At 42.0% G+C, this 23,141-nt stretch overlaps 1 protein-coding gene across 2 annotated transcripts in view; it reads right to left on the bottom strand.

The window, feature by feature from the left end:
- CDH17 (cadherin 17) overlaps positions 1–23,141 on the bottom strand; it is a 183,281-nt gene that overhangs the window by 125,620 nt on the left and 34,520 nt on the right. For both annotated transcript variants that reach the window (XM_029591692.1, XM_029591693.1), the window contains exons 3-5: positions 8,214–8,351; positions 7,627–7,765; positions 782–940 (exon numbers count right to left, since the gene is read on the bottom strand). In XM_029591692.1, coding sequence (XP_029447552.1) covers positions 782–940; positions 7,627–7,765; positions 8,214–8,351 — 436 coding nt within the window. The remainder of the gene's footprint in view (positions 1–781; positions 941–7,626; positions 7,766–8,213; positions 8,352–23,141) is intronic.

Genomic DNA, 23,141 nt, shown 5'->3' on the forward strand with positions numbered 1-23,141 from the left:
GTGTTTATTTGTATCATTTTCAGTTAGTGCGCACTAAATCGAGTTAGTGCGCACTAACGGGGAGTTAGTGCGCACTAACTCGAGTTAGTGCACACTAACACGATTTAACGATTTTTAACGATAAATCGTTAGAATTTCTATTGTATCGTGTTCTATAACGATTTAAGACGATATAAACATTATCGGACGATAATTTTAATCGTTGAAAAACGATTCACATCCCTAGTAGAGAGTGCATCAAGCTAGGTAGAGAGAACATGGTATAAATCTACTCTTCTTTCACCTTTCATCACTCCAAATCACATTAAAACTTCACTGATGGTAACTGAGCTGTTTGTATGTATGAATGGACATGTAAAACTGCCCCCCAAAACCCATCTCACCCCGAGTTCATAATGCCCCAGGTTCTCTCTCATTTGTAATGAATACCATTTTAGCCGGTAACACAGACATAATACACAGAAAAAAGGTGTAGTTATTTCTGGCATTAAAACTTGTGTTACTTTTTCACACACCACGCTAACCACCACTAATTTCCATTTACTCCTCCAACTCAAATTCAAATTTTAAATTTGCATACGCATTTTGCAATGCAGTATTTATCTCGAGTGTTATGGCATTATTGTGGGCGTTAGGGCCCTAACACGCACGATAATGCCCTATGCATTTTGACAAATCACCCTGTTAGTAATTAAGTCCTGAGGTGACTGGGCTAACTTTAATCCTTGAGATTTATTTGAAAAAAAAATGATTCTGTTTGATCTCATTGCATTTAACTTACCTTCCAAAGTGAGTGAGATTGCGCCCATCTTATTATCAATTGAAAAGAGTGGTTTGTTGTAGGGGTCAGGCATCTGTCGCATAATGCTGTAGTATAACTTCGCATTGGGAGTGGATGGGTCATCAAGATCAGTTGCATAAACTTGTAAAAATGGCTTTCCTGTTTGATTAGAAAAATAGGTAAGAGATGAGGTGCACATGATACAACACAACATTAAATGGCAATGATGGAGACTAAGAAAGTGAATCCTAAGGGTTTTGGAGACATGAAAGTGAAGTGATGGTAACCTACCAGTATCAACAAGCCTAAGCTGCCTCAGTTGCATCAGGCATTTTTTAAGAAACATTTTATAATTTTATAGCAACACATAATATGCAATCATATTAATATCATTTTCAAATCATTCAATATTTCATATTTGGTTAGATATTAATGTCTAATTGTCAGAAAGAGCAAGAGATATATTGTCTTGTAGTTTCATTTCGGCTAAAGCCTAACAAAATAGCATGCTACTGCTATGTGCCTTTTACTTAGCTAAGGCATGATGAATCAACCGTGTTCCCACCCCTTCCTATACAACTGCAACTCCAAAAGGGCAGTGAAACAGCCCAGTGCAGCGAAGAAAAGCCACAGCTTTATTCACATAACAATAAACTTGTTATCATTAAACAATAAACCACATGATTCAGTGATTACGCACTCTTCAAACTTTAGTTGCATTATAATACTGAGGTGAGCATGGGGGATTGCAACTGCCACTTTTGGCTGGCTGTTTTCGGTTCAGCCAATACTCCCAACTATATTACTGGCATTCTCCTTGCCCCTGTCCCCAGCTTCACTATCTATTGGTATATCCATTGTGAAGAGCCAGCACTATCATCACCACCCCGCCTTGGGTATCCAGCCCAAGGATAAAGGGACTTCCTCAGTTAATGCCAGCTCAAAGATAGGAGTAACCTCATATCCTGACATAGAAGAGTTCTTAGTGAACCAGCCCCTTCAGCCACCACAAACTTTAGGAAGGTGAAACCCCTGCTTCATCTAGCTTCTGCTAACCCAAAACATGACAGAACAATGCCTCCCCCGGCACAAATGCCCGCCCCCACCTCACGCATACGCAAATATCCCTGCCATGCATAGTCAGGGAAGAAATGACCCCACAGAGAGTATGGGCAGGTAATCATCCCTCCAGCCCTTTCTCTATTACACCACAAATCAAGGCAAGATTCCTTCCTCATCCCTCTGTTCTTTCTCTATTTTCTTTCCCCAGTCAACCCCTCTCTCTCTCACTTTAGGTAGTCTGGTGACAGAGTAATCCTCATAAGGATGGAGAAATAGGAAATGCCTGCAGAACGGAGAAGGTGGCAGAATAAGACATGCTACTCACAGCTAATTGGAGCAACATCCCTGTGGTGCATATCTGTTACATATGTACAAATTAAAGAAAGTAACAACACCAATAGACATAATATAAGTCACCGGTCGTGTCACTATTACATGCAAAGGGAAGGATGTGTTTTTAGGTGAGGTCAATCTAGACTATGCCAGATCAACTATGAGTGGAGAAGTGCTGCATACTAGGGATGTGAATCGTTTTCCATATCGTCTTAACGATAGAAATCGTGTGGCAGGGCAAGAAAATCGTCTTAGGCACGATTTTTTAGTTAAAAAATCGTTAAAAATCGTTTTTTCCGATTAGTGCGCACTAACGGGAGTTAGTGCGCACAAACTGAAAATGATACAATTTGACACTTTTCAGGTCAGTTAAGGTCAGTTTAGGAATGAATATGTATTCCTATTGGCTGCCCTCTTATTTATTCATGTTACCAAGTTTCCTACTGACAGTATATGGGGGATGGGAAATGGAAACAGTTGGTAGCTTGACAAAACAAGTAATGTGATCAGTCAATGTGACTAGAACTTGTGCCCTAACCCTGATACCAGGGGTATTGTGATCTTCCTGCACACAGTGCCCTATCCCTATTAATACCAGGAGTGTTGTGATCTTCCTGCACACAGTGCCCTATCCCTAATACCAGGGGTGTTGTGATCTTCCTGCACACAGTGCCCTATTCCTGATACTGGGGGTGTTGTGATCTTCCTGCACGCAGTGCCCTATTCCTGATACCGGGGGTGTTGTGATCTTCTTGCACACATCCCGATATCAGGGATAGGGCACTGCATGCAGGAAGATCACAACACTCCTGGTATTAATAGGGATAGGGCACTGCATGCAGGAAGATCACAACACTCCTGGTATTAATAGGGATAGGGCACTGCATGCAGGAAGATCACAACACCCCTGGTATCAGGGATAGGGCACTGTGTGCAGGAAGATCACAATACCCCGGAGGAGTGAGGGTCAGGCAGCTCCCCCCTGTCTGTGAAGCCAGCCTCTCACTAGTAATGCAGGGAGGGAGCTGTCTCAGACTTCACCATCCTCCCCCCCCCCTTACCCACACACCATTCACTAGCTGGGACATGGGGGAAGTCAGGAGTGAGGGTCAGGCAGCTCCCCCCTGTCTGTGAAGCCAGCCTCTCACTAGTAATGCAGGGAGGGAGCTGTCTCAGACTTCACCATCCTCCCCCCCCCCATCACCCACACACCATTCACTAGCTGGGACATGGGGGAAGTCAGGAGTGAGGGTCAGGCAGCTCCCCCCTGTCTGTGAAGCCAGCCTCTCACTAGTAATGCAGGGAGGGAGCTGTCTCAGACTTCACCATCCTCCCCCCCCCCCTCACCCACACACCATTCACTAGCTGGGACATGGGGGAAGTCAGGAGTGAGGGTCAGGCAGCCCCCCCCTGTCTGTGAAGCCAGCCTCTCACTAGTAATGCAGGGAGGGAGCTGTCTCAGACTTCACCACCCCCCCCCCCCCCCTCACCCACACACCATTCACTAGCTGGGACATGGGGGAAGTCAGGAGTGAGGGTCAGGCAGCTCCCCCCTGTCTGTGAAGCCAGCCTCTCACTAGTAATGCAGGGAGGGAGCTGTCTCAGACTTCACCATCCTCCCCCCCCCCTCACCCACACACCATTCACTAGCTGGGACATGGGGGAAGTCAGGAGTGAGGGTCAGGCAGCTCCTCCCTGTCTGTGAAGCCAGCCTCTCACTAGTAATGCAGGGAGGGAGCTGTCTCAGACTTCACCATCCTCCCCCCCCCCCCTCACCCACACACCATTCACTAGCTGGGACATGGGGGAAGTCAAGAGTGAGGGTCAGGCAGCTCCCCCCCTGTCTGTGAAGCCAGCCTCTCACTAGTAATGCAGGGAGGGAGCTGTCTCAGACTTCACCATCCTCCCCCCCCCCCCCTCACCCACACACCATTCACTAGCTGGGACATGGGGGAAGTCAGGAGTGAGGGTCAGGCAGCTCCCCCCTGTCTGTGAAGCCAGCCTCTCACTAGTAATGCAGGGAGGGAGCTGTCTCAGACTGGTATCAGGGTTAGGGCACTGTGTGCAGGAAGATCACAACACTCCTGGTATTAATAGGGATAGGGCACTGTAAGAGATGACTGTAGTAGATTGAATAAAGATCTGATGTTTCTGCTCTCCTCACACCAAACAAAAACAACACACAAGCAGAGAAGCCCTTCTTACAAAGCTGAGCTAGTGAGTTAAGTAGGAGGAAAAGTAAACATACTGGTGCCAGTGTGGCTACTTAAAAATACACTTACCAACAATCAATTACATATATTTGAACTGTGTACAGTTCCAGCCAGGACCACCTTTCTAAAATGCACAGTGATTGGCAAATTCAACATGCACTAGCATTTCAGGTGCCTGCTAACAAAAATAATAAACAAACAAGTTCTAGTCACGTGAGTGCTGATCATTACATTACTTTTTTTGTCAAGCTTCCAACTGTTTCCATTTCACATCCCCCCAACCATATTGGTAACATCAATAGATAAGAGCACAGCCAGCCAATAGGAATACATACATACATATTCATTCCTAAGTGACCTTTACTGACCTGGGAAGTGTGAACACTTTGTTTCATTTTCTGTTGGTGTTCGTTAGTTTCCAGTTCCATTTCCCATCCCCCCAACCATCACCTCAGTGGTAACCTTGGTAACATCAATAGATAAGAGGGCAGCCAGCCAATAGGAACACATATTCATTCCTAACTGACCTTCAGTGACCTGGAAAGTGTTTATTTGTATCATTTTCAGTTAGTGCGCACTAAATCGAGTTAGTGCGCACTAACACGATTTAACGATTTTTAACGATAAATCGTTAGAATTTCTATTGTATCATGTTCTATAATGATTTAAGATGATATAAACATTATCGGACGATAATTTTAATCGTTGAAAAACGATTCACATCCCTACTGCATACCCGAAAAGCAGCAATACACAGATAACTGGTTGAAAAGCCTGCTTCAAGGGAGGCTACACTGGATCTGGTACTAACAAATAGAGATAGTGTCACTGATCTATCTAATGTTTGGGTACTTGCCAGGTACTTGTGATTTGGATTGGTCACTGATGGAAACAGGATACTGGGCTTGATGGACCCTTGGTCTGACCCAGTATGGCATGTTCTTATGTTCTTATGACCTCATGGTAAGGGAAAATGTAGGGTCTAGTGATCATTGTACTGTGTGGGTCACTATTAGACCAAAAAGTGAACTGTACAATAGAGATGTGCAGGCAAAAAGTTTTCGTTGCGTACGCGATCCGTATTCGTGGGGGTCAATTCCGTTCAATGCGAACGTATGGCGAATTCAATAAGTTGTTGATCTATAAATATGTTACTACTAAATTAACTACAACTCCCCACCCTCCTGACCCCCCCCCCCCAAGACTTACCAAAACTCCCTGGTGGTCCAGCGGGGAGTCAGGAAGCCATCCCTGCACTCGTTTGTGATTTCCTCACAGCGCCGATAGCCTGTGTCACAGGGGCTGCCGGTGCCATTGGTCAGCCCCTGTCACATGGTCACCGGCGCCATCTTGTGCTCCTACCACGTGACAGGTCATGTGGCAGGAGGTCGCTCCGGGACCCTCGTTGGACCCAACCGGAACTTTTGGCCAGCTTGGTGGGGCCTCCTGACCCCCACAAGACTTGCCAAAAGTCCAGTGGGGGTCCGGGAGCGACCTCCTTTCACGGCATCCATCCGATCTCAATACTCAAAATGGCGCCGATCGCCGCCATTTTGAGACTCAAAATCACCGTCCCGCCAATACTCAAAATGGCGCCGATCTCTCTTCCTGACTCTAGGCCTCTTCTTGTCTTGCTCCTTGGGGCCTTTCTTGCCTACGCTGCCTTCGAACTTTATGTTTCATGCTCTGTGTTGTCCTTGTCTTGTCCTGTCTTAGTTAGTTCCAGTCCCTGTCTGAATTCCAGTTCCATGCTTACCTGCACTCTGTTCCAGTATTCCTGAGTTACACTCTTACCTCCACGCAGCTCTAGTCTGTTCCTGTGTTCCAGTTCACCCTTACTTCCATGCAGCTCCAGTCTGTTCCAGGTGCTCCAATTCATTCTTACCTCCAATCCATTCCTGAGTTCAAGCCCAGCCTGCACTCCATTCCTGAGCGCCTGTCTAGCCTGCACTCTGTCCCTGAGCTCCAGCCTAGTCTGCACAACCTGCCTTGTTCCTGCCTCACTGGACCATCCAAGTCTAGCCCTAATTTCGATATGCCATCCTGTGCCCCTCTGGAGGTGGAGGCCACCTCAATCCTGCAGCAACAGAGCCACAACACCTGCAGATCTCGAAGGTGCAAGGTCTGCGGGTACTTTTGTACCCAGATATTTTATAGCTCATTTTCAAAGGGAAATTATGAGGGTAGTTTCCCTTTGAAAATTAACTACAAGGTAGGAGGGTAGACAAGTACTCACAGAAACTGCACCTCCGCAGGTTACTCAATATTTCCCCCAGAATGTACTGTCAATACAGAAAGAACTATGCAAGATAATGTATATGGTCACAGTAAATAATGATATTATAATAATAAAGGATGCCTCCTTATAGTAATAGCTTTCCTGGCTATTAGTGCTTACTTAGTACAGAAAGCAATCAGAATGCATCATTGCCCTCTTAGTGTTTTATATGATATGAACAAGATTTCTTAGTTTCAATATAAATGTAATTATACAGACTCGGGACATATTCATTCATGGATTTCTATATAAAGATTACCTCTAGCAAAAATATGTAGAAGAGCATGAGAAATTGTCTTCGGCACAATAAGGGGTAGTAGTCCATATATGCCTAGACCTACTAACTCTTCCTTTGATATAGTATAATGACAATAATTCTTTATTTTATATTATTAGGTGTCCTTTCACATTCAGTTTTCCCTTACATTGTTGTAAACTGATATAAGAAACAAAAACCAGATATATTTATATATTGCATCACCTAGGTATTTTCTATTGACAAGGCTTGACCAATAGTTATTGAAAAGTATGGTCTCAGGTCCTATCGTGCATGCAGAATAATGAAATGTACTAATGGAAGTCCTTCCAAAACCTTTGAAAATGCTAACTCAGGTAGAATCCTCCTTCAGAAGAAAATTAAAAATATGCTGCATTTGTAATAATTTTTTTTTAGAGGAATAGCAGGGGGTCTATGATTACAATTGTTTTGCTTTTTAATCAGTCCTGCAATATTTATGTAGTTATTAATTAAAACAATTTATAAAACTGCATTTCTTCACAGATCACGAGGCAGTGTACAGAATAGATCACAATATTAGAATCTAGGATACTTCCACAATAATAAAATAATATTGTTAACCTTTGCATTGGAATACACACGATGAGTTTACTAAAGATGCTACTTTCTACAGCAGCTGCCGTTGGGGATTACTATTACTATCAAAGTGGATTTTCATTACCAGGTCTGTAGCCTTGCCTCACTGTTCCAAAATATTCAGTCTGATTAAATCGTGGACCATTGTCATTAATATCATCAACAATGATATTGATCGAGTATGGGCCCTCCACAGTTTTCCCTTGTGCATTAATAGTCTCTAGCTAGTAGTGTGAAAAGGAAAAAAAACATAAGAAAAGTATTACATTTTAAATCAGTGAGTAACATTATCTAAGATCAATACTTCAGGCAGAAACCTGGTACCATATTTGCTTAGTTAATATCAACACATCTAAGTACAGCTATCATATAAATCATTCACAAGGCATTCCAACACAGTGCAGTCTCATACGATCCCTTTGGAAAAAGTCTGTCTTGTTTTGAAACGGAGTTAACAGGGTATGACATTTCATAGTCTTCAGCATACACAGGCTTGTTTCTTCTGTGGACATAGCTCACTAACCAAGATTAACATTAGCTTTTATATATGGACAATCTCCTAAAGCTATTATTACTCAGACATTATAACTTAATAAATAATTTGCCATTTCTCCCCATCCTTGCTATTCATCTTCAAAGAGAATCGCACAGCATCCAAAAATAAAATTTTACCTTTAATGCGTACATTGCTTTCTCTTCTCTATCAAGAGTCCCAGTTAGCTTCAACCATCCATTAGATGCAATTTCAAAGATGCTGTCTACTTCACCAGACAATCTTAAATCCACAGCGTTTGGATTATCAGAGACAAACTTGAAGAAAATAAAAGATTAGTCATTAAAACATGACTAGTTTTTAAGTATAAAAAAGAAAGCCCCAATTTTCCATAGATAATCTTAAACATCATCTTTACCATCATCATCAAACTGAAGTAACTAATGTAAAAAATCAGATAGTGTGATTAAAAACTAGTGATGAGTCAGACCCACTTTATAACAGTTTCATTCACAATATTTAAGTGTATTCACATAAGTCATATGCAGTATGTCGGCTAGTCCTGCCTCAGTAACTACTCTATCGATATGTTTGTGGATATATACTAACTAGGACAAGATGGAAAACCAGACAAGAGTACTCTTCTTTTCTGGGGGGAAGGGGGTTGACAGCTCTATCCTGCTCCTTTGGACTTCCACCGTAATAGGAACTAAGACTGGGAATCCAGTGCCATGAACCTTTATTTGCAACTACCCAGGGACTTCCCACCTATTTTATATCCCCTCCCAACTTATCTAGACCAGCTATTACAGTGACATTCCTCAGTCAGATGTTATGCACCAGGGCTCCTTCTGTAATCCTGCTATCATGGGATTTAAATCCATCCACTAGTTATAGGCATTATCAGTGCCAGTGCAAGGGTGTCTAGTCGTCATGTCGTCACGTGATATCTCTCTCTCTCTCTTTCCAACACACATTCCACACCACAAATGGCTCCAGTTCCTCAAATAAATACATATCCAAAACAAAAAAGCCCCCAAACTATATCTCATCCTTCCTGCATGCCATGCAAAACTGCTGTCCTTAACGACTACTCTACCACCCTGCCCACTTCCAGCACCCTAGACCACCATCTATACACTCCGCCAGCCCTGGGCATTATGTAATGATTGGGACTCCCCTCCCCTTATCAAGCAGCATTGTGAATGCTGCCTCCACAGCATCCTCAGCACCAAATGGTTTGGGGAGCAGAGTCTGGATCTGGGAATTGAACCAGGTCCCTCTACGTGGAAGTGTACAACACTGCCACTGAACCAGCCTAGGTGAATGTATCTGACTTTTCATAGGAGCTAATATTTCATGAACTTCCAATTACCCAGACAAAGATGGAGAGCAAACGTGAAAACATTTCATAAGAACATAAGAACATGCCATACTGGGTCAGACCAAGGGTCCATCAAGCCCAGCATCCTGTTTCCAACAGTGGCCAATCCAGGCCATAAGAACCTGGCAAGTACCCAAAAACTAAGTCTATTCCATGTTACTGTTGCTAGTAATAGCAGTGGCTATTTTCTAAGTCAACTTAATAGCAGGTAACGGACTTCTCCTCCAAGAACTTATCCAATCTTTTTTAAACACAGCTATACTAACTGCACTAACCACATCCTCTGGCAACAAATTACAGAGTTTAATTGTGCGTTGAGTGAAAAAGAACTTTCTCTGATTAGTTTAAATGTGCCACACGCTAACTTCATGGAGTGCCCCCTAGTCTTTCTATTATCCGAAAGAGTTAATAACCAATTCACATCTACCCGTTCTAGACCTCTCATGATTTTAAACACCTCTATCATATCCCCCCTCAGCCATCTCTTCTCCAAGCTGAAAAGTCCTAACCTCTTTAGTCTTTCCTCATAGGGGAGCTGTTCCATTCCCCTTATCATTTTGGTAACCATTCTCTGTACCTTCTCCATCACAATTATATCTTTTTCGAGATTCTGCGACCAGAATTGTACACAGTATCCAAGGTGAGGTCTCACCATGGAAGGATACAGAGGCATTATGACATTTTCTGTTTTATTCACTATTCCCTTTCTAATAATTCCCAACATTCTGTTTGCTTTTTTCACTGCCACAGCACACGACGATTTCAATGTGTTATCCACTATGACGCCTAGTTCTCTTTCTTAGGTTGTACCACCTAATATGTAACCTAACATTGTGTAATTATAGCTTGGGTTATTTTTCCCTATATGCATCACCTTGCACTTATCCACATTAAATTTCATCTGCCATTTTGATGCCCAATTTTCCAGTCTTACAAGGTCTTCCTGCAAATTATCACAATCTGGTTGTGATTTAACTACTCTGAACAATTTTATATCATCTACAAATTCGAACATCTCACTCGTCGTATTTCTTTCCAGATCATTTATAAATATATTGAAAAGTAAGGGTCCCAATACAGATCCCTGAGGCACTCCACTGCCCACTCCCTTCCACTGAGAAAATTGTCCATTTAATCCTACTCTCTGTTTCCTGTCTTTTAGCCAGTTTGTAATCCACGAAAGGACATCGCCACCTATCCCATGACTTTTTACTTTTCTTAGAAGCCTCTCATGAGGAACTGTGTCAAACGCCTTCTGAAGATCCAAGTACACTAAATCTACCGGTTCACCTTTATCCACATGTTTATTAACTCCTTCAAAAAAGTGAAGCAGATTTGTGAGACAAGACTTGCCTTGGGTAAAGCCATGCTGACTTTGTTCCATTAAACTATGTCTTTCTATATGTGCTGTAAATTTGATGGATATGAGCAACTCGATTGCAGTAGATAGGAGTTGCTCCTTTAACTCAATGGTGTAGTCCTTGGTTTGATCCCTAAAGTTTGCAGATTCAAATCCTAAGATGCCCAGTCATCGGGACATGCTAGAGAAATAAAGTTCCTGGATGGAGCAATTGGTTCAGGAACCGATGAGAGAGGGAGCAATTCTAGATCTAATTCACAGTGGAGCACAGGATTTGGTGAAAGAGGTAACGGTGGTGGGGCCGCTTGGCAATAGTGATCATAAATATGATCAAATTTGAATTAATGACTAGAAAGGGGACAGTAAGCAAATCCATGGCTCTTATGCTTAACTTTCAAAAGGGAAATTTTGATAAAATGAGAAAAATAGAAAAAAACTGAAAAGAGCCGCTACAAAGGTAAAAAGTGTGCAAGAGGCGTGGACATTGTTAAAAAATACCATCCTAGAAGCACAGTCCAGATGTATTCCACACATTAAGAAAGGTGAAAGGAAGGCAAAACGATTACCTGCATGGTTAAAAGATGAGGTGAAAGAAGCTATTTTAGCCAAAAGATCTTCATTCAATAATTGGAAGAAGGACCCAACAAAAGAAAATAGGATAATGCATAAGCGTTGTTAAGTTAAATGTAAGACATTGATAAGACAGGCTAAGAAAGAATTTGAAAAGAAGTTGGCCGTAGAGGCAAAAACTCACAGTAAAAGCTTTTTAAAATATATCCAAAGCAGAAAACCCGTGAAGGAGTCAGTTGGACCGTTAGATGATCGAGGTGTTAAAGGGGCACTTACAGAAGATAAGGCCTTCGCGGAAAGATTTAATGATTTCTTTGCTTCGGTGTTTACTGAAGAGGATGTTGGGGAGATACGTGTTCTGGAGAAGGTTTTCATGGGTAATGATTCAGATGGACTGAACCAAATCACGGTTAACCTACAAGATGTGGTAGGCCTGATTAACAAACTGAAGAGTTGTAAATTACCTGGACTGGATGGTATACACCCCAGGGTTCTGAAGGAACTAAAAAATGAAATTTCAGATCTATTAGTAAAAATTTATAACCTAGCATTAAAATCATCCATTATACCTAAAGACTGGAGGGCGGCTAATATAACCCCAATATTTAGAAAGGGCTCCAGGGACGATCCAGGAAACTACAGATCAGTTAGCCTGACTTCAGTGCCAGGAAAAATAGTGGAAAGTGTTCTAAATATCAAAATCACAGAACATATAGAAAGACATGGTTTAATGGAACAGAGTCCTCATGGCTTTACTCAAGACTAGATTTGCCTCACAAATCTGCTACACTTTTTTGAAGGAGTTAATAAACATGTAGATAAAGGTGAACCGGTAGATATAGTGTATTTGGATTTTCAGAAGGCGTTTGACAAAGTTCCTCATGAGAGGCTTCTAGGAAAAATAAAGTCATGGGATAGGTGGCGATGTCCTTTCATGGATTACAAATTGGCTAAAAGACAGGTAACAGAGTAGGATTAAATGGACAATTTTCTCAGTGGCAACTATATCTTTTTTGTGGAGTGCCTCAGGGATCTGTATTGGGACCCGTACTTTTCAATATATTTATAAATGATCTGGAAAGGAATATGACAAGTAAGGTAATCAAATTTGCAGATGATACAAAATTATTCAGAGTAGTTAATTCACAAGTGGAATGTGATAAATTGCAGGAAGACCTTGTGAGACTGGAAAACTGGGCATCCAAATGGCAGATGAAATTTAATGTGGATAAGTGCAAGGTGATGCATATAGGGAAAAATAACCCATGCTATAGTTACACAATGTTAGGTTCCATATTAGGTGCTACAACCCAAGAAAGAGATCTAGGTGTCATAGTGGATAACACATTGAAATCGTCAGTTCAGTGAGCTGCGGCAGTCAAAAAAGTAAACAGAATGTTGGGAATTATTAGAAAGGGAATGGTGAATAAAACGGAAAATGTCATAATGCCTCTGTATCGCTCCATGGTGAGACTGCACCTTGAATACTAATTCTGGTCACCGCATCTCAAAAAAGATATAGTTGCGATGGAGAAGGTACAGAGAAGGGCGACCAAAATGATAAAGGGGATGGAACAGCTCCCCTGTGAGGAAAGACTAAAGAGGTTAGGACTGTTCTGCTTGGAGAACAGATGGCTGAGGGGGGATATGATAGAGATGTTTAAAATCATAAGAGGTCTAGAACAGGTAAATGTGAATCAGTTTACTCTTTCAGATAATAGAAGGACTAGGGGGTACTCCATGAAGTTAGCATGTGGCACATTTAAATCTAATCAGAGAAAGTTCTTTTTCACTCAACGCACAATTAAACTGTGGAATTTGTTGCCAGGGGATGTGGTTAGTGCAGTTAGTGTAGCTGGGTTTAAAAAAGGATTGGATAAGTTCTTGGAGGAGAAGTCCATTACCTATTTATTAAGTTGACTTAGAAAATAGCCACTGCTAATACTATCAGCAGTAACATGGGATAGACTTAGTTTTTGGGTACTTGCCAGGTTCTTATGGCCTGGATTGGCCACTGTTGGAGACAGGATGCTGGGTTTAATGGACCCTTGGTCTGACCCAGTATGGCATGTTCTTACGTTCTTAATAACAGGCTGTGGCACTAGAGAGTGTGCACTGGCACTCTCACAGAAGGGTCAAATAATGCCTCCTTCAGCTCTTTCAGTATTTTTGGATGTAATCCATCAGGTTCCCATTATCTTGTTTCCTTTCAATTGTTCCAGTATCTTGAATCCTACATCTCTAGGTAATGTGCTCATGCTACTAAGAATGTGCAGTCTTTTTATTTGTATCATTTTCTATGCATGCATAACTTTTTATGCACATAAAATTGCACTTACATACATAAAATATCTTTGCATGTATAAGTACAACTTTATAGATCTGATTTTCAAAAGCATTTACATGCCTAAAACCTGGTTCTATGTGCATGAAAGGGATTTTTGAAAATTGCCTGGGGGGGGGGGGGTACATGTAAAAGTACACTGGTAATTCACATATGCATTTTTTTTATTCACTCAAGAAGAAGGCATTCTGGGGGTGGGGAAATCATTGACATGCATATTCAGACCCAGCACTACCAGGTGTGCATACCTTGCAATTGCACAGGAAGGCATACTCGGAGGGACAGCGGAAGAAGGTAATATTTCCCTTTATACGTCACTAGTGAAGCTCTACCTTGAGTACTGTGTTCAGTTTTTCAGACTGTACCTTTAGAAGGACATTAAGAGGATGGAAGCAATTCAGAAATGGGCAACTAACATGGTTTATAAGAACATAAGAAATTGCCATGCTGGGTCAGACCAAGGGTCCATCAAGCCCAGCATCCTGTTTCCAACAGAGGCCAAACCAGGCCACAAGAACTTGGCAATTATCCAAACACTAAGAAGATCCCATGCTACTGATGCAATTAATAGCAGTGGCTATTCCCTAAGTAAACTTGATTAATAGCCGTTAATGGACTTCTCCTCCAAGAACTTATCCAAACCTTTTTTGAACCCAGCTACACTAATTGCACTAACCACATCCTCTGGCAACAAATTCCAGAACTTTATTGTGCGTTGAGTGAAAAAGAATTTTCTCCGATTAGTCTTAAATGTGCTACTTGCTAACTTCATGGAATGCCCCCTAGTCCTTCTATTATCCGAAAGTGTAAATAACAGATTCACATCTACTCGTTCAAGACCTCTCATGATCTTAAAGACTTCTATCATATCCCCCCTCAGCTGTCTCTTCTCCAAGCTGAACAGCCCTAACCTCTTCAGCCTTTTCTCATAGGGGAGCTGTTCCATCTCCTTTATCATTTTGGTTGCCCTTCTCTGTACCTTCTCCATCTCAACTATATCTTTTTTGAGATGCGGCGACCAGAATTGTACACAGTATTCAAGGTGTGGTCTCACCATGGAGCGATATAGAGGCATTATGACATTTTCCGTTTTATTAACCATTCCCTTCCTAATAATTCCTAACATTCTGTTTGCTTTTTTGACTGCTGCAGCACACTGAGCTGACAATTTTAAAGTATTATCCACTATGATGCCTAGATCTTTTTCCTGGGTGGTATCTCCTAATATGGAACCTAACATTGTGTAACTACAGCAAGGGTTATTTTTCCCTATATGCAACACCTTGCATTTGTCCACATTAAATTTCATTTGCCATTTGGATGCCCAATCTTCCAGTCTTGCAAGGTCCTCCTGTAATGTATCACAATCTGCTTGTGATTTAACTACTCTGAATAATTTTGTATCATCCGCAAATTTGATAACGTCACTCATCATATTCCTCTCCAGATCATTTATATATATATATTTGGGAGGAGGAATAGCCTAGTGGTTAGAGCAGTGGACTATAAACCAGGAGACCAACGTTCAAGTCCCACTGTCACTCTTTGTGACCTTGGGCAAGTCACTTTACCCTACATTGCCTCAGGTACAAAAACTTAGATTGCAAGCCCTCTGAGGATAGAGAAATACCCACAGTACCTGAATGTAAACCGGTGTGATATCTCAATTGAGATGAATGTCGGTATATAAAAATAATAAATAAAATATATATATTGAAAAGCACCAGTCCAAGTACAGATCCCTGAGGCACTCCACTGTTTACGGTTTATTATTTTTATATACCGTCACATCGGCAAGCCATCACAACGGTTCACATTTGATACATAAAAGAAATACAAAACATTTATCAAATATAGTAGCATCTAAAATCTGTTAGAAGAACATAAAATTACATTTTAGGTGCTAAAAAAATAAATTTAAACGAGAGATGAATATCCCTAAGAGGCCGAGATAAAACATGACAGTATACTCAATAAAAGACATAACTGGGAGTAAAATAATAAAACCCAAAAATGTACCAAAAAATAAAATACATAACAATGTCATTAAAATATGATAAAAGATATTAAAATAAAATAACTTTAAGATAAAGTAAAACTAAAAGTGGGATAGAAGCCATTGCTGTGTCAATTAAAGCTTGTTTTTCATTTTCTGTGTATGCACATTTAAAGAGCCAAGTTTTTAACTCAATTTTAAATTTTTTCTTGTCAGTTTGTAGTCGTAACTGCGCAGGAAGAGAATTCCACAATTTTGGTCCTGCTACTGATACTGCACACTCCCTTACTTTGCTCAAACGTGCTGATTTAATGGTGGGAATTGTCAAAAGGCCCTTATTGGCTGACCTCAGATTTCTTTGAGGGATATGGACACGTAATGCTGTGTTTAACCATTCTGTTTTTTCTCCATATATTATATTGTGTAGTATAGATGCAATTTTGTACTGTATTCGGTAATTTAGAGGTAGTCAATGTAACTGAATCAAAATTGGGGTAATGTGATCGCATTTCTTTTTGCCAGTTAAAACTCTAGCCATGGCATTTTTTAATACCTGGAGCGATCTTATTGTGGACAGCGGTAAACCAAGTAATAGACCATTGCTATAATCAGTGTTAGCAAATAATAAGGCTTGCAAAACGGATCTAAAGTCATGTAAATCTAGTAACGGTTTCAGTCTTCTTAATGTTAAAAGTTTGAAATAACCATCTTTTAATTTGGTGGCAATATGTTTTTTCATGTTAAATTCAGTGTCTATAATTACACCTAGATCTCTTGCATACGGGGATGGCGTTATTTTAACATTATTATCAAAAGTAAAAGCAGGAATATCTACATGAATACATTTTCTTTTTCTTTCGAGTAGTATTATTTCTGTTTTTTTCCGTATTTAAGATTAGTTTCATATGTTGAAGTAGTTGTTTTATAGCAGCTAAATAGACTGTAAGAATTTTATATGTTTGATCAATTGTGTCTTCTATGGGAACCAAGAATTGTATGTCATCTGCATATAAATAAAAATTTAAACCTAATCCTGTTAAAAGATGACAAATTGGTAAAAGCAAGTTGCTTACCGTAAACAATGTTTCCATAGATAGCAGGATGAATTAGCCATGCTGTCATGGGATCTGTCAATCAGGCCCGGGAGGCGGAGCTTGTCAAAGCAGAGAACAGAGCTTTGCTCTCTGCGGCTGCGCGTGTGTTCCCGTCCAGGAAAGCAACGGAATCTCCTCAGTCTGTGATTAAGCTGTAGTGTAGTCGAAGACTTGGTGACTGCCAGGGAGGAGGGCGGGTCAGCATGGCTAATTCATCCTGCTATCTACGGAAACATTGTTTACGGTAAGCAAACTTGCTTTTTCCCGTCGATAGCAGGGCTGAATTAGCCATGCTGTCATGGGAGTCCCAAGCTCCCAATCACGTCAGTTATGATATATGTGTTTGAACTTGATCTTTGACAGTGTGGCAGTCATCGTGGACTGGAGGATAGAGATTGCAGTATTGCTTGCCCTATCTTCGCATCAGTGGCTGCTTGTTGGTCAAGGCAGTAGTGAGATGTGAAGGTATGAAGCGATGACCATGTAGCTGCCTTGCAAATGTCTATGGGTTGTACATTCTTCAGGTGTGTCCAGGAGGTTGCTACTGCTCTGACTTGGTGAGCTTTAGGAGTAGAATGTAATTGTAAATTCTGTTTATCATAGCAGAATTTGATGCACTGTACTATCCAGCTGGAGATGGTGCGTTTAGCCACTGGTAATCCAGGTGCCTTTGGGTCGAAGGAGGCAAAGAGTTGAGAAACACGGGAGTCTGAGTTTGTCCTTTCTTTGTAGTGTGTTAAAGCTCTTTTACAATCTAGTGTGTGCAGTAGTTTTTCCCTATCATTTGCGTGCGATTTAGGGAAAAAAGTTGGTAATTCCATGGTCTGATTGAGATGGAATTGAGTAACTACTTTCGGTAGGAAGGATGGGTGAGTTCAGAGAACTACCTTCTGGTGATGAAATTGCAAATATGGAGGATAATGGACCAAGGCTTGCAACTCATTAACTCTTCATGCTGATGTTACTGCAACCAGGAACACCACTTTCCATGTGAGGTATTTAATGTGTGATGAGTCCATGGGTTCAAATGGGAACAGCATGAGCTGTTCCAACACTATGTTGAGGTTCCATGGAACTGGAGGTTTAGATACTGGAGGACAAATGTGAGTTAACCCCTTCATGAAACGAGACAGTAATGGGTGATTGGATATAGAAATATCGTTGATTGGTCTATGATAGGCGCCTATGGCACTGAGGTGAACTCTGATGGATGATGTTGCTAGACCAGCTACATATAGTGTATGAAGATAATCAATGAGCAACTCAGGTGAGCAGTCCAATGGTGGTATACCTTTGGAAGTGCACTAGGCAGAGTAACGTTTCCATTTATAGCTATAATTTTTCCTGGTTGAGAGTTTCCTGGATTCTAACAAAATGAATTGTGCTGAAGTGGAAACTCCTTGTTCTGTCAGAAGGAGCCTTTCAACCTCCACGCTGTCAAGTGTAGGGATGAGTGTAGCGGGTGTAGAAGTGTCCCTTGATCTTGGCAGAGAAGATCTTGTCGATTCTGTAATTGAATTGGATCCCTGATGGATAGTTGAAGCAGGAAACTGTACCATGGTTGCCTCAGCCAGGCCGGGGCTATGAGTATCAGTTGAGCTTTGTCCGCTATGCACTTCTGAATTGTTCTTGGTATGAGTGGTATGGGAGGAAAGGCGTACAGAAGGCCTGTCGTCCATGGAATGAGTAAGGCATCTTGAGCGATCCTGAATTGGCTTGGTCTTATCAAGCAGAATTTGGGAACTTGAGCATTGATCTCTGTTGCAAAGAGATCTATCAAAGGTGTCCCCCACTGCATAAATATGTCTTGGGCTATTTCTGTATTGAGTGTCCATTCGTGGGGATGAAAGATGCAACTTAGTCTGTCCGCTCTTGTGTTTGCAACTCCTGGTAGGTAGGTTGCTTGGAGATGTATGGAATTCCGGTGAGCGTGTTCGAAAATTATCATGGTCTCCTTGCAAAGGGACCATGAACCGGACCCTCCTTGTTTGTTGATTTAAAACATCGCCACTTGGTTGTCCATGTAGATCATGACCCTGCGTCCTTTCAGGTGGTCTTGGAATACTCGTAATGCATTGCGAATCGCTCTGAGCTCCAGTAAATTTATTTGCAGGTTCTGTTCCGAGATTGTCCATAACCCTTGTGTTTCGTAAATCTCAAGGTGTGCCCCCAGCCCTTGTGAGATGCATCTGTGGTTAAGACTGCGTTGTGAGGAGGTGGACTGAACAACGCTCCTTTGGACAAGGTGGAGTCTATGAACCACCATGTTATATCTTTTTTCATTTCGGCGGTGAGCGATACCTTCTGCGTCAATGGTTGTGAATGTTGTTTCCATTGGCATTTTAGTCCCCATTGCAGGCGCCTCATGTGTAACCTGGTGTTGGGAACCGTGAAAATCGCCACCGCCATGTGGCCCAGGACTACCAAGACCTGTCTCGCTGACGGTCTCTGAGTATGGTTCAAGGTATATAGAAGGTGACGGAAGTGTGATATTCTGTTGCCTGGGAGGCATGCCCTGTTGCACGTAGTGTCCAGGCATGCACCTATGAACTGTAACTGTTGTGTTGGTTGAAGGTGTGATTTCTGAAAATTGATCACTAATCCTAGTTCCTGTACAATATGTATCACCCGATGGAGGTGATCTAGTAAGATGTTGGGAGTTGGGCCGATTATGAGCTAATCATCCAGATATGGAAAGATGGTTATACCTTGTTTCCTGAGATGAGCCAGCACCACTACCATGCATTTAGTGAACATTCTGGGTGCAGCCGACAGTCCAAAGGGAAGAACTTTGTATTGGTAGTGTTGATGTCCGTAGCGAAAGCATAGGTAACGCCACGAGGATGGATGGATTGGAATGTGTGTATAAGCATCCTTCAGGTCGATGGAACACATCCAATCGTTGGTTTGAATGAGAGGAAGAATTGACTTCAACGATACCATTTTGAATTTCTCCTTGGTGAGAAATTTGTTCAGTTCCCTTAGGTCTAGTATGGGGTGAAGGCCCCCCGACTTCTTGGGTATGAGGAAGTATGGAGAATAAAATGCTGCTGATTTGGAGCGTGGGTGAATTTGTCAAATTGCTTGTTGTTTGTGAAGCAAAGCAATTTCCTCCCCCAGTTGTGGATGGGGGTTGTGAATCTTGAGTGTGGAAAGATGAGGCAATATGGGTTTTGTGGCAAATTGGAGTTGGTAACCATGACGTACTATCTCCAAAACCCATTGATCTGATGTTATTCTTTCCCAAGCTTCCAGGCAAGAACGAATTCTGCCTAGTGGAGCTTGATGTTGTGGTGGCGGCTGAGTAACTAAAAAGATGAAGTCGCTTTTGCTGCGGTAGTCGGCTGTTGTGCCTGCTGTCTCTGGTTACGTGGTTTACCTCTACGTTGGTTTGAGGTATTCTGTTGTGGAGCAGGACGCTGGTAAGAAGGGTATGGTTGTGTACGAAAAGACTGATAAGATCTATAGGGTCTCCTGGCATATGATTGCCTACGAGTAGATCCGATATAACGATGTGTGGTCGAATAGGTAGGATGTGATGTTAATGACTGTACTGCTAGAGCTTCTTCCTTCAATTTACCTACTGTGTCCTGGAATCTTTCTCCGAACAGGTTATCTCCTGTACATGGGAGGTTTGTTAGTTTCTCGTGTAAGTCTTCACGTATCGAACTTGAACGTAACCATGCTAGTCTACGGGCTGCAATGGCTGTTGCTGATGCCCTGGATGATGTTTCATGTGCTTCGTAGATTGACCTCAAAAGGTGTCGAGAACACTCTTCCATGTCATGAAGAGGCGGAGGTATCCAATCCGCCGCTGCGGAAAGCATTCCCTTCATAGCTTGCATGCAGTCATAAAGGTATTGTACCATGTAGAATTGATGGTGCATAATTCGGGCAGTCAACATCGAGTTATGGTATATTTTCCTGCCAAACTCATCTAAATATTTGTTGTCTTTCCCTGGTGGGTATGAGGAATGCAACTTTGTTTTCTTAAATCTTTGCATCGCCGACTCTACTACAATTGAAGCGTGAGGTAATTGTGGTAGAGTGTACGGTGATGTTTTTCTCATACGAAATTTTATGTCTGTTTTCCTGGAAACGGCTGCAATTGCATAAGGCGCATCCCAGGACTTCTGTAAGACTGTATGCAGGAGCTCTTGTGGTGGAAGAGATGTTGGTTCCCCTGGAGTATCAAAAATCTTTAGAAGACCAAGGGTTTCTGCTCTAGGGTCTGCTTCTTTTTGGACCTCTAGATGCAGTATTGTACCCAATTTTTCTAGGAATTTTGGGTATGTAAGGTCTTCTGGAGGGGAGTACGGTTTCCTGAGGTTGTTCCTGCGGATCCGACGGGAATCCCGTAGGATGATGATGATGATGTTTGTATTGAAGGAGAATCAAAAGATGTATCCTGTGTATGAGTTGGCGAGGCTGGTCGATTTATTATGGGAGATGTCGGCGGTTCTACTGACGGTTCTCTAGTAAGCTGTGTTTTGGGTTCCAGAGAACTATCATCAGCAATATTGGTCATTTTAAATGATGACTGAAGCGTTTCATAAAAACCTGCTAAACATTGAGATAATTGATAAAATGCCTCTTTTGTATGAGAGGGCATTGTCATACGACCATCTGGTTCTTGTGAGACACCTGCTTTAGGGTGCATTGAGTTAATCTGAGGTGAAGTATTAGGTACCTTTCTGTCGTTTTGTATTTTATTGAGTGATATGTTCCTTGAATCTTCTGAATCTGTAGAAGTGTTAGAGGAAACAACCTGTATTATCTCTCTTTGTGAGAAGGTATTGGAAGGTGGTCTATGAGATGATTTAGAAGTTGAAGGGCTTATTTCCTATGTAGCACTTCTCTTTGCCAATTTTTTATGGTGAGAGTGTCGTGAGTGCTTATGATAATAGTTAGATGATGAGTCTGTATGACTTCTACGTGAGGAAGGTGAACGTTTCCTATGTTTTTTTGTAACTTTCCTGGTGTCAGCTCCGGAAGAAAAGGAAATACGTGAACGGGATGAAGTTATTGGTGAAGAAGCTGAAGAAGAGCTTCGTGAAGGGTAACTTCGTCATTCCAACTCATTCAGTAATACCTGAGATGAGTAATTGTGTCTTTTATGCGTAGATTTAGATCTATGCGCAAATTTAGATTTATGTGCTGATTTATGTTTATGCGCAGATGTAGATTTATGCGTGGATTTAGATTTATGCGCGGATGTAGATTTGTGCGCGTATCCTTCTATTTCCGTGTGCACAAGGGTTATCAGCGCCGATGTCTTCGGCGCCGTGCACATAGATCTCAATGGAGTCGGCGCCTTATGCGCAGATTTCAACGGCGCCGTGCATGCATTTGGTCTGCGCGGTGGCTTCTTCTGCGCCATGTGCGCTGGTTTGTTTGTGATGTGCACCAATCCCTCTCCTGGCGCCTAAGTAATGTGCGCCGATACTTTTTCATGCGCAGATGGCGCCTTAGGCGCAGAAGGGCTTGGCGTCGAGGCTTCTGGCGCCAATATGGTATGTTGCGGCTCTTCAGGCTCTGTGGCTTTCTTAGAATCCATTGGCCTTTGTTGTTTTGCGGTCTCCTTACCTCCAAGAGTGGAGGATTGAGGATCCAACAAAAATGTTCTCTTTTTTGATGGAGCCAATGAAGTCAGTGGGCCAGGCGATGAATGAGCCTCCGACGGGTCCCTTGAGGCAAAAAGTTTCTGAAGCCTGTAGGCCCTTTGTTTTAGTGCTCTAGGTGACATCCTAGAGCAAAATTCACAATCTTCCCGATTGTGATCTGGTCCTAGGCATCTGTAACATCGGTCGTGTCCGTCCGTGACCGACATTACTTTGCCACGACAGGGTTTAAACCCCGATTTTGACATTTTATTACTTTAACGCTGAGGAAAGAACAGCTCCATGTGCGATCCCACTCATGGAAAAAACAGACAGGAGATTCTGTTGCTTTCCTGCGTGGGAACACACGCACAGCCACAGAGAGCAAAGCTCTGTTCTCTGCTTTGACAAGCTCCTCCTCCCGGGCCTGATTGACAGATCCCATGACAGCATGGCTAATTCAGCCCTGCTATTGACGGGAAATATATATTAAACAGAGTAGCTGAAAGGGTGGAACCTTGCGGTACACCTGTTTCTAGAGGAATTTTATTAGACATTGAGTTGTTTATTTTGACTTGGAAAGAACGGAGATTAAGAAAAGAACTAAACCATTCAAGTGGTGTATCAGAGATTCCTAATTCTTTAAGACAATTTAATAATATGCTGTGATCCACAGTGTCAAAGGCGGCTGACAAATCTAAAAGAATTAAAAAGTAGCTCTTTCCAGTATCGAAACCTCTTAAAACTGTATCTGTCAAT

The sequence above is a fragment of the Rhinatrema bivittatum genome, chromosome 2 (genome assembly GCF_901001135.1).
Source record: "Rhinatrema bivittatum chromosome 2, aRhiBiv1.1, whole genome shotgun sequence".
NCBI classification, from domain to species: domain Eukaryota; kingdom Metazoa; phylum Chordata; class Amphibia; order Gymnophiona; family Rhinatrematidae; genus Rhinatrema; species Rhinatrema bivittatum.